The 12162-nt window shown below is 36.1% G+C and overlaps 2 protein-coding genes across 2 annotated transcripts; both read left to right on the top strand.

Moving 5' to 3' along the window:
* Nucleotides 1–252: 252 nt before the first annotated feature.
* LOC132557175 (cytochrome P450 2B4-like) lies at nt 253–4409 on the top strand. Its single transcript, XM_060221670.1, has 4 exons — nt 253–610; nt 1884–2399; nt 2745–3185; nt 4228–4409. Exons 1-4 carry the CDS (start codon nt 253–255, stop codon nt 4407–4409), a joined length of 1497 nt encoding a protein of 498 aa, XP_060077653.1.
* Nucleotides 4410–8190: 3781 nt separating this feature from the next.
* On the top strand, nt 8191–11475 carry LOC132557166 (cytochrome P450 2B19-like). Its single transcript, XM_060221662.1, has 4 exons — nt 8191–8548; nt 9369–9884; nt 10295–10735; nt 11162–11475. The coding sequence occupies exons 1-4, from the start codon at nt 8191–8193 to the stop codon at nt 11341–11343; spliced, it is 1497 nt and encodes a 498-aa protein (XP_060077645.1). The 3' UTR covers nt 11344–11475.
* Nucleotides 11476–12162: the final 687 nt, after the last annotated feature.

Raw genomic sequence — 12162 nt, 5'->3', positions numbered from 1 at the left:
CTTGCTGTAACCTGTCAGTTATAGCTTAATTTCTCCTTACTTGTGGTTTATTACGCCCAGACGTCAATAGCTCCTTGTTACTTGAAAACGAGTCAATAATCTATACACACAACAGCACTGACCACTCCAACAGTGGATTACAATACTGTTAAAACGACCATACAATAACACAGCGGACGGAATGTCGAGGCCAATCCTTGACCCATTCTAGTAGTGTTTATGTAAGTTGGCGCATAGTGCTGAAGCACAACAATGTTTGACACTGTGGTAGAACTCTTCACCAATACTAGCGGTCTAGTATGGACACTTCTAGTTCTTATTGTGGTATATTATCTGTGGGACAGGCATCAGAAACTAAAATCGCTACCCCCGGGTCCGACACCACTCCCACTACTAGGAAACATACTGGATCTAGCATCGGGTGATCAGCTAGGAACGTTTCGTAAACTACGGGAAAAGTATGGAGACTTGGTTTCTATTCACGTGGGGTCATTCACGATTGTGGTGGTCAGTGGTTATGACACACTCCGGGAATTATTCGTCAAACGCGGTGACGTCACATCTGATCGACCTGACCTATTTGCATTCAGGGAAATAACACAAGGCAAAGGTAAACTTACATTTTTTTTTCTTATATAACAGGTATCCCAGTGTACCTTCTGAAAGATGCATACACCCCTGTTAAGCCTATGGACTTATCCATTCACCCCTGTTATGTCAATGGACTTATCGATTGACCTTGACTTTGTAATGAGAGTATTTATTCATAAGGATTTTGTTACATAAGCTGATATTGACTTAATGTAGAACGAGGTCCGAAATAGGCCAATCCGCATCGGAATATGTCAAAGGTCATATGAATGAATTATAGGGAAGTTCATATCATGGATGTTATTGGGTCATCTTTATTTCACCATACAATGGAAGTTTAACGTATATTATCAAGAGACGTATTTTTGTACTCTCTAGTTAATCTAAAATAGATCATAATTAAAACAATTAACTGCATAGATAGATATCGGTATAACATGAAACTAGACCTAGGTTACGAATTTAAATTAAAATCTCATTATATGTGTACCCGTTGTTATGGTGTACGATTCTGTAAACACGTACAGAACATGTACAGGAGGGATATAAATGTAGAAATGTATACTTGACTGACGTGTCACATAGCCATAAATTGAGTAAATATCATCATACGGTATGAAAAAGAGATGTCAAAGATGAAAGAAATAAATGAAGAAAATGGATGTTTATCACATATTAGTCCAATCAAGGACGTTTCTATAGAACAAAAGATCGACTAGTAGAAGATCCCAGTGTGACGTTTTGATGAAAACACGGTCACCTTAAATACGTATGTCTGTGCTAGTGCGCTTCACACTGGTCATTTGGTGACAGTGTAGTCATCGAAATGTCACACTCGTCTACAAGTTGTGTTATAAACACTTTTATTCTATTGATATTACCAAACTGAAGAAAATGACTCGAAATAAGCATGTTTCTACAAGAATCACTTCTAAACAGTACTTTTATTTGATAACTCGACATTTCGTGTAGTAAATATTTGGTTTTAGCTTTAAACATTATGATGCATCATCTACAGTAAATGGTGAAAAATATTATCTCCCCTACAGTTGGCAGAAGAAGATAACACTACAGTAAACGTTTTATGGATCACATCGTATTCTCATATATCTATATCATTACAGTCCATTTTTCACAATAATTAAATGAAAGTTTATAATTCCATTGAACACAAGTAGAAAAAGTCTGATCTATCATTAATTTGAATAGAAATCTGATCAACACTGACAGCACATTTGTATTTTTGGAATCTTAAATATGTGAAAAAAATTCTACATTTTCAAAACCAATAGGAATTGTCAGCAGATCGGGCCCAGAATGGAAAACACACAGAACGTTCGCCATGAGTGGACTAAGGGATTTTGGTTTCGGCAAGAAAAGTTTAGAAGGAAAGATAATTGAAGAAGTAGAAGTATTTCTCAAGCTTCTTGAAGAGAGGCAAGGACAAGCAATATTACCCGAGTCTTGTATCCAGACCAGTGTTGCAAATATTATATGTGCCATTGTATTTGGTAAGAGATTTGAACATGGCGACCCTGTATTTATAGAACTAGTAGACTTAATAAGCGAGAACGTGTCTCTTGTGGGACCCGCTGGCCTTCTCAACCTGCTGCCAATTCTTCGATTTGTGCCAGGGGACCCAGCTGGTTGTAGAAAGGTCCTTAACAATGCAGATAAGGTCGTGAAATATATTTGCAAACTTATTGACACTCATCAAGAGGACTACGACGAGGAAAACATTAAAGATTTTATCGACGTTTACTTAAAGGAAATCAAGAATAACAGAAAAGAAGACTCTTCATTCACAGGTATGTCAAATAAGCCTCAACTGATACTGAAGTAGATAATATTGTGGACACAGCTTTACATTATGAAGTGCAGATGGTGAGCACCAATAACAACGCTCTGATATTGTTTATATCTCAGTAACAGAGATTGATTCTATGATAACGATTGGAAAGGAAAGGCATGTTCGGAAATGATTTAAAGATGAATTGAATACAACAGGGGTGTAAAAAACACAGTTTGAAATGTGGTAAAGACACATACTTTCGTATCTTCTCCAAAAATTCACTCTGTAAATGTTTACATATTGAAATACGAGTTGCATTAAGAAACAACCATTTGTAATATTGTAAAACCTCTTATTACAGTCTCACAGCTAGTGTTTACGATAGGCGACATGTTCGTTGCTGGAATGGAGACGACGACCACAACTCTTCTCTGGACTATCTTGTTCTTCCTCCACCACCCGGATGTACAGAAGCGATGTCATGAGGAGGTAACGAGGGTGGTAGGGGAGGGTCGATTTCCCTCCCTGTCAGACCGCCCTGACATGCCGTACATTGAAGCCACCATCACAGAGATCCTCAGATGTGGAGACCTTTCTCCACTTGGGGTAGCTCACGCTACCACCGTTGACTTAAACTTTAATGGACATACTATTCCTAAAGGAGCAATGTTGATTACAAACATTAACTCTGTGCACACTGATCCTGTGCTGTTCCCCGAGCCGGGTAAATTTAATCCATCAAGGTTCATTAATGATGAGGGAAAAGTTCACGGCACTGAGCATGTTATACCTTTCTTTTTTGGTAAGCTGTCCTTGATTCTTTATAAAATTTATTTCTAAATTTTCAGATAAATATTTTCTCTCAGTGAGGTGAAGTAGTGATACTCACAATACTTTAATTTCTACCTTACACATTAACAAACAATTATAACAATATGGTGTAAGTGGTTCTCCAACTTTATATCGTCAGATGCATGTTATATAATGAAATGTACCACTACTTGAGATAAATGTGACATGTAGCAGTTAACACAGGCGACATTTTCAATAAATTTCTTTATTACTATCTGACAAGATACGAAAATGTAACGAGAAGTTATACATTTTCTTCAAGCCTGTTATATAGTGTAGTATTGTATTGTTTATTCACTTTAACCCTTACAACATATTAGTATAAAGTTTAATACATAAGAATACAATGTACATTTAAAATATAATGTCATTTTATATAATGTATATATATATATATATATATATATATATATATCATAGTACGTAAAACATAGTGGAAATAGTAGTACATTGTGTAATTATAAACTAACCTATCAAGACTAAATAAGTTAGAATGAAGTCATGACATTATAACAAAATATATTACATTTATACAATTAAGCTAATATTTGTTAACAATTTATTTATTATTGATTAAGATATATGTTTATATGAAATATGATTATTACAAATTAATAAGATAAAAATAGAATTTATCTCTAATATCCGTGACGGGTGGTTGGGGAGGTGGGAAGGTTGATGTAGATTACGCTGTGTCAAAGTTTAACATGATATTGATATAGAAAGGTCAATCTCTGTTGTGACCACATAGGCGAGTTACTTACAATAATAACATATATTCATGTCCCTTTTTGGAAGGTGTTTAGACACGGATGTGACAAATGCTACAACAAATTTGATAGATACCATAGGATAACGTTAACCATAGTATTGACACAAGGCAATGTCAAAATATAGATATGTTAGATACCCCTGGTAAGAATGAAAATTAGGTATTTATCTCGAGAGATAAACGAACTCGAATAAAATGTCCGATTTTATCTTTACCACAGGTCGCCGTGTGTGTATGGGAGAGGCCCTCGCGAGGTCAGAGCTCTTCCTTTTCATCACCTCTATGGTTCAACGATTCCAGTTTAAACCTGTGGACCCAGATAATATTCCACCAATTAAAGGAGTTTTGGGGGCGGCACATAAACCATATGCTTATGAATGCATAGCGGAGAGGAGAGTGTAGAATACCGATAGATTTCACTCATAATCATTTTCAACTATGAAATTTGCATCTGATGAATATCGGAAACATTCACCAGTGAGAATCCCCTTCAGAATCAAAGTTAATTAACTTTATAGGTTATGTTAATTGTTATATACCTCCATATAGCAATACTCGTACACAACACTCTAACAATTATGTGTTGTTGCATTACTTTGCATATTCTATAAGAAAACTTAAGAACATACCATCATCATCATCATCATAAATTGAATACTCTGCTATGCATAAATAGTCGGTCACCGAAAATCAAAAAATACATTTTTGGATAGGCTAAAGAAAGACACGAGTCATTCTGTTCCTACTTTGAGAGCTGAACTGAGCCTCATTACGTTTGCACTAATCATTGGTCACACAGTCACTAACGTCTATTCATATAATAGTATTTTTGTGTGTTTTTTTTTTAAACTCAAAATAAACACTTTCAACAAAGTCACTTTTTGTCAGTTGTCTTTAAAACATTTAAATAATTAACAAAATAATTCCGACGATAGTATGCATGTATGCAGCTGTTTTCCGTCAATGCTGAATACTTGGTTTACATTTTGATGTGCTCCCACGATTTTTGTGAAGCGAATATATGTGTGGCGCGCGCAGTTTTTGGGGGTTACGATATGTACGGGTAAGCCTCCTTGTGATAATGCAGAGCTGAAGCCGGCTTTATAGTGCTATCACACTGGATCATACTGCCGAAGTCATCCAGTAGGACACGCACTCGGTTACAGTATACTGACAAAGGACAAACCATTCGCTACCTCATCATAATGCTGAACGTTAAAAGTAGCATGCGCAATTTTAAAAGATTTTGTCGTGCCTTGACCAAGGATTACGATCATGCATTGGGGGCAGCAGGTGGAATGCTTGCGCCCTAATTGCAATAAATACAACATATATATGTATGTGAGAGGTTTACAGACAGTGACAGCACCAGATGCAGGACAACTATTTTCTGTCTATCACCAACATCACCATTGATAAGTGAAAGCAGACAACACAAATGGCTGTCAGCTACACCAGAATGTCGTTTCATTATCCAGCAAAACATGTTGATGAAACGAAGACACTGGAAAATAATGAAAGGTATGGTATATGAGGGAAGACAGTTCTTAAACTTGTTCAAACAACATTACATGATGGATCAGTGGAAATTTTAATTGCTTTAAAAACGAAAAGAGTACTACATCAGAGAATGTTAGATAAAAAAATGTTACATCAAACAGTGCTCGGACCCACTTTCTAATTTTCCAAAAAGTGTGTCGTTCAAATGTGGTGACTCAGAGATGAATAAGAATGGTACTTCCGTAACAGAACACTGTTCAATTCACTTAAAATCCTTTTTATAAGAACGCTAACAATATTTTTACAATTTATAGTTTTTCACTTTGAACTCAATTTTCTATAAATCCACACAATATTTTATGTTGCTGCCAAAAACTAAGCGTATCATGAGTAGTCACTGACTCACACTGGCACCCTTCGTTTATACGTTTTAATTGATATACACAGCGATTTATTCGTGGCAGATTAAACAACATTACTTAATCTTTATCTCTATATTTCTATTACAAAGATTGGTCACTTGTGGATCTTCCTCACATACCTTCGACATTAAACCCGGCCTTAAAGTTGATGCAGATATTTGCATTGGCCAAATGTTAATCAAGCCTGCCTTTGAGTGATAATAGGGACGGCACAATTATCACCTGATGTGGAAGAGTATTCCAGAAATTAACAAGGTTAATTCATAGGTCCTTGATAATGCTAAAACCATGACCGATAGTTGTACGATCTGTTTAAGACGGCATTCTGGACAAGTTATATTTTTGGGTATGTTCTATACCTTTTAAAAATCCATCTTCGTGATTTTTTTAATTTATTGCCAGCATCAAAATAACTGTCTTGCGGTCATTTCGGAAAAAAATATTGAAGGAAATATTCAATAGCCAATTCAAACTTAGAACGGAATATAGTCTACCTGATATGTATGCGTGTGACCTCATAATAATGTATGATAGAGCCTCAGATTCTGCCATCTCTGTTTTTTTTATCCTTGGCAATTCTGTAGTCTTTCTATGTCATTGATTAAGCGAGGATTTCATACGCTTGCTTCATATTAAATAAAAAAGACAAAAAGTTGTATTATCTAGAAATAAGTATGATATTCTTATTGGTCTCATTTGTTTGTTATGATTGCATTGCCTAAAATGGTTTTCCTGTTTAAGTTGGCGTGAATATGATTGTCATGTTTAAGTTGACGGAAATGTAATTGCCATGTTTAAGTTGGCCCGAATGTGATTGTCTTGTTTAAGATGGCGGGAATATGATTGTCATTTTTAAGTTGACGGAAATGTAATTGCCATGTTTAAGTTGGCCTGAATGTGATTGTCCTGTTTAAGATGACGTGAATATGACTGCCATGTATTGGTCAAGTGTTAGCTATTGTCTCGTGTGCGATGATAATTATCACTTGTAAACCAATAAATAGAGTAGGGATTCAAAATAAGAAATGTTCTCATAACTTTATTTAAAGATTTAGTGCACAGCATAATAATCCTGTTATGCCCAAAACTAAAACACGAACATATCTTATCCATGTCACATTAAGTTGTGTCTTGCGTTAAAAACAGGCGAAATCTTTGAGCTCTGAAAGAATACTTTCTCTCCTACAAATTTTATAGAATTGTACCTGAGCATTTGAAAAACAAAGAAATATTAATTAAATACAATTTTGCGAAAATCATTATGTTGGAGCCTCCTCATGGCGCTTGAACAAATGCTTCCTTGGACCGTGTTTACAAAGGTTTCCTTTACATTGCCGGTAGGGGAGTTCTAAATTCATTCACAACTGAAGCCGTGGTTATTAAATCTTTATTTTCTGTTGTATAAAGCAAGCTTTTGACAATGGAATTTCTTTACTTGAAAACTTTATAAAAACTATGGTAATATTTATGCTTATTAAAAGCGAACTGTGCAGTGTTTCGGAAGCTACAATAAGGTTTTGTTTGGTCGAAGCCGAGATATGAACGACTTTGAAGTAATAAGCACTAGTATTTTAAGAAATGCTGTTGTAACAATATTTCATTATTGTTATATTTCCCAGGGTGCAAGGTACACGTACCAAGTGAATGAAATCCATCGAAAAATCAGACACACGCACGCACGCACCCTCACGCACGCACAGAGAAAGCAGATTTATGTATGTGTTTATCTATGTTTTAAAGGCTGATTTAGCAATTTAGGCGTTTACACATAGTTCTATCTAATGTTGTGGTTTCTCTCCGTCGCATCTGATATGTTAAATGGTGATTCAAATTTAATACACCCAAGTATTTAAGTGAAGTTACAACTTAAATACTCAATAATATTGGAAAAAAATGGTGTTTAATGATATTACTGTTCAGTTTTTTATTGTTTTTAAACTGAACTCTACTTTTTTTTCAAATCGTTACTGGACGTTCGTTGAGTAAAGGAACAAACATTCCTGGAGTCAACTTAATGCGTCTATTTTTATTGAGGTTAAACCATCTTTTATGAAAACAACTTGTAGTGGCCCTTCTTTCGGTATCATATGTACCAGACATTTACTCCATACGCCTGACATGTACTTGTGTACACACTAAGCCCTCCATCAGGACGGGTTCCAGCTGACCTAGTTATTGACCCGTATCTCGTTTTGTGTATATGTTATACTGCAAGAATGAGTGGAGCGTTGGATTCATGAGAATTCACGTCTAACACAACAATGTTTAGTGCTTTATTTCAACTCTTTACTGTTAGTAGCGGTCTAATATGGACACTTCTTGTTCTGGTTGTGGTATACTATCTGTGGGACAGGCACCAGAGGCTGAAATCCCTACCGCCGGGACCTACTCCATTCCCACTGTTGGGTAACATACTCGACCTGGCCACAAAGGATCAGTTGAATTCATTTCGTAAACTACGGGGAACGTATGGCGATCTGGTCACTCTTCACGTTGGGTCGTTCACAATGGTGGTTGTCAGTGGTTATAGCACACTCCGGGAATTGTTTGTCAAGCGAGGTGACGTCACTTCTGACCGACCTGACCTCTTCACTTTCACAGAACTATCAAAAGGCGAAGGTAATATCAGCGAATTACCAACTTGAGGATAATATATTGGAGTTGAATCAACTTGAAGATAATATTTTGGAGTTGAATCAACTTGAAGATAATATTTTGGAGTTGAATCAACTTGAAGATAATATTTTGGAGTTGAATCAACTTGAAGATAATATTTTGGAGTTGAATCAACTTGAAGATAACATTTTGGAGTTGAATCAACTTGAAGATAATATTTTGGTATTGAAAGCTTTATATCACTGGTTGTTTCTTTTAACAATTAATACTTTGATATCTAAGTTTTCACAATATTCACGAAAACAGTAAAAAATATATAGTCATGCCATCTGAATTATGATTAATTGTAGTTTGTAACTACCACGCTATTGATTGGACAGATTATTTCTTATTTCAACATTTTCCCTGTTTTTGCTCACAGGATGCCTAATCAAATAAATAACAGGTAAATGGTTTATCATACTTATAACAGTGTATTTATGTGATAAAATGTATTGCCAGTTAAAACAGAGTATATAAACCATCATATTGTACAAGTTATATTATATAGCAGATAACAAGGTAATTGACTTAGTGCAGGCAAAATATTTCTAAAGGATACAGACATGTGCGGTTGGTCAACAATTATAAAGAAAATACCGACTTGTAAACAAAATCTTAATTCAAACTCATAATGCCTAAAAAAAAACGAGGGCAAATTTTGAAAAAAATGGAGACCATTTAAAACAGAATTAAGCAACATATTCTGTTTTTTCGACGACACCAGTCGATCACCTGATGTTCTCGGGAAATTCATAAAACCGATAATTTTTTTAATACACAGGGATAGCTAGCAGATCTGGTCTGGAATGGAAGACACACAGAACATTCGCTATAGGAGGGCTAAGGGATTTTGGTTTCGGCAAAAAAAGTATAGAAGGAAAGATCATGGACGAGGTTGAAGTATTTCTTCATGTTCTTGACGAAAAACACGGACAACCGATACATCCCGAGCCCTCTATCCAGACCAGTGTTGCAAATATCATATGTTCCATTGTATTCGGTAAGAGGTTTGAACATGGCGACCCTGTATTGATTAAACTGATGGATATAATAAATGAAAGTTTGTCCCTGGGTGGATCCGCTGGTCTTCTAAACCTCATGCCCAGTCTCCGATATGTCCCTGGAGATCCAATAGGTTTGAGAAAGGTCATCAATCATTCAGAGAAAATCTTTGAATTTCTTTACCATGTCATTGATGCTCACCAGGAAGACTTCAACGAGGACAACATTAAAGACTTCATTGACGTATATTTAAAGGAGATACAGAACAAAAAAGGGGAGGAGACTACTTTTACAGGTACGTTTACATGGCGGTCTGGCCGATTTTGATGGTGTTACTGTAGTAGTATATATACTTATCAAAGACTTTTTAAACTTCAATCAATATATGGCAGTTGTAGTGTAATGATCACATCATGGTCTATTATAGCCAGTGCCTGTTCCCAATCCATTTGTTAACGCTAACAATAAAATAATTTTGAAAATGAAATGATCACATCACGACAAAAAACCCATATATATACGTAATTTGTCAGAATATAAAGTGGCTAATACAGAACCGAATGCATATATAGAAAACAGTAAAATTATAGCATTTAAAGAAACACTGCAAAGTAAAAGAACTCCCCAAATACTGACCCACCTTTGCCACAATACAGCTGTTTGTGACTTCCATTGGTAGACTAATGCTATATTCTCTCATTACAGTCTCACAGCTAATGTTTACAATAGCCGACATGTTTATCGCTGGAATGGAGACGACAACCACAACTCTTCTCTGGGCTATCTTGTTCTTCCTCCACTACCCGGATGTACAGAAACGTTGTCATGACGAAGTAACGAGGGTGGTAGGGGAAGGTCGATTCCCGTCCCTGTCAGACCGCCCGGACATGCCGTACATTGAGGCCACCATCACAGAGATCCTCAGGTGTGGGGACATTGCTCCTCTTGGGCTTCCACATGCCACAAGTGAAGACGTGAAATTCAATGGACATATCATTCCTAAAGGAACTATATTGATATCAAACATCAACTCTGTCCATACCGACCCTGTACTGTTCCCAGAACCAGATAAATTTAATCCGTCGAGATTCATTGATAACGATGGAAAAGTGTACGGAACAGAGCATGTTATAGCATTCTTTTTCGGTAAGTGGAAACATTCGATTTTATAACTTTTTCTGTTCTCGGTTCATGGTTTATTCTTTAATGTGATATTTTCCAGTGAGTTACCGTTACCAACAATAAAACCGAGGGATTGTAGCAAGGTGCACGTGTTAATGGCAACCTCAAAACAATGAAAAGATATATTATTAGCCTAAGTTATAATTAATATGCACCGGAAAGCCGCCTTGTCCTTCCAGAATTCTCCCGTGATGCTTGGAGTCTGGATGCAAAGATGCGCTTACGTTGTTATGTGTTTCATTCCGTATACTTTCAATATTTGAAAATAAGCTATGGTAGTAAACACATTTATCTCGATGTTGAATTATGATATGTAAAATGCCTTATAATTATAATTTCAACACACCAAACCCGCTCGGTATCTAGTGAACATATTTATCTTTACAACAGGTCGCCGTGTGTGTATGGGGGAGACTCTCGCCAGGTCAGAGCTGTTTCTTTTCCTCACCTCCATGGTACAGCGAATCCAGTTCAAACCTGTGAATCCAGACAATATCCCTCCTATCAAAGGACATTTGGGAGTGACACATAAACCATACGCCTATGAATGTATAGCCGAAAAACGAGTATAGAATCGTGTCCCATTGGAGACTCACAGCTATCATATTTCTTTACAACTTCTAAATTTTGCTGTATTGATAAAACTTCAGTATCAGTATTACTTACCGTCTTTTGTAAATAAAATTATGAGTTCTTTAAACTCGGCGAAGATATCAAGCAAATTATTCAGTGTTTCCCCTTATTTTGTTAATTTTGAAAATTTCATTACTTAACAGACATAGCAACACGTAAACACACATTCTCATCAGTTCAGATATTTATTTGTAATTCATTCACATAGATATAAATTATTATTCAGCTTACTTGCAGAATACTCCTAACATATGATTATGATGATCATCATCCCTTACTATGTGCAAAAATTTATACAATTAAGTATACAAAGTATATGGTTTAAGTCCAGCTCCATCAGATGTTCAAATCGCCATTCGTTTGTCTGACGTACGTCGAGCGTCACTGACCTATGACCTTAAACATTTTTGTTTACGCTGTTTATCAATAAATATAGGATGGATTATATGTAAATTTTTATTGGTCCATAGCTTTGCAGTGTCCAAATTTAGACTGATCGAGGAAGGAGAAGAAGAAGAAAAGGGCCTACAGCCGTTAAATTATCGTTAATGATAACTCACAGTGTATTCAAACCATGGTAAATTCCTCCCCAAACCATCACGAATCCACACCCAAATTTGTCGCGCTGCAAAACAGAAGGGGGTACACGCGTTGACAGTCATTTGATCGAAAAAAACATGAATCGAAATTCATCTGCAAGAGCATGGACCGCCGACGTCTCATAGGGTAACGTCTGGGCACATGTGACGTCAACCTTC

This window comes from Ylistrum balloti, unplaced genomic scaffold, assembly GCF_031769215.1.
Source record: "Ylistrum balloti isolate Yb309-2 unplaced genomic scaffold, AGI_CSIRO_Ybal_v1 Utg370636, whole genome shotgun sequence".
Classification (NCBI taxonomy): Eukaryota; Metazoa; Mollusca; class Bivalvia; order Pectinida; family Pectinidae; genus Ylistrum; species Ylistrum balloti.
This window is presented reverse-complemented; position numbering and strand designations above follow the sequence as displayed.

Coding starts and splice junctions, on each gene's coding strand:
- LOC132557175 (XM_060221670.1), top strand. CDS start 253: ATGTTTGACACTGTGGTAGAACTCTTCACCAATACTAGCGGTCTAGTA. Junction 611..1,883: donor GGAAATAACACAAGGCAAAG/GTAAACTTACAT, acceptor CAAAACCAATAG/GAATTGTCAGCAGATCGGGC. Junction 2,400..2,744: donor AGAAGACTCTTCATTCACAG/GTATGTCAAATA, acceptor CTCTTATTACAG/TCTCACAGCTAGTGTTTACG.
- LOC132557166 (XM_060221662.1), top strand. CDS start 8,191: ATGTTTAGTGCTTTATTTCAACTCTTTACTGTTAGTAGCGGTCTAATA. Junction 9,885..10,294: donor GGAGGAGACTACTTTTACAG/GTACGTTTACAT, acceptor CTCTCATTACAG/TCTCACAGCTAATGTTTACA. Junction 10,736..11,161: donor TGTTATAGCATTCTTTTTCG/GTAAGTGGAAAC, acceptor TCTTTACAACAG/GTCGCCGTGTGTGTATGGGG.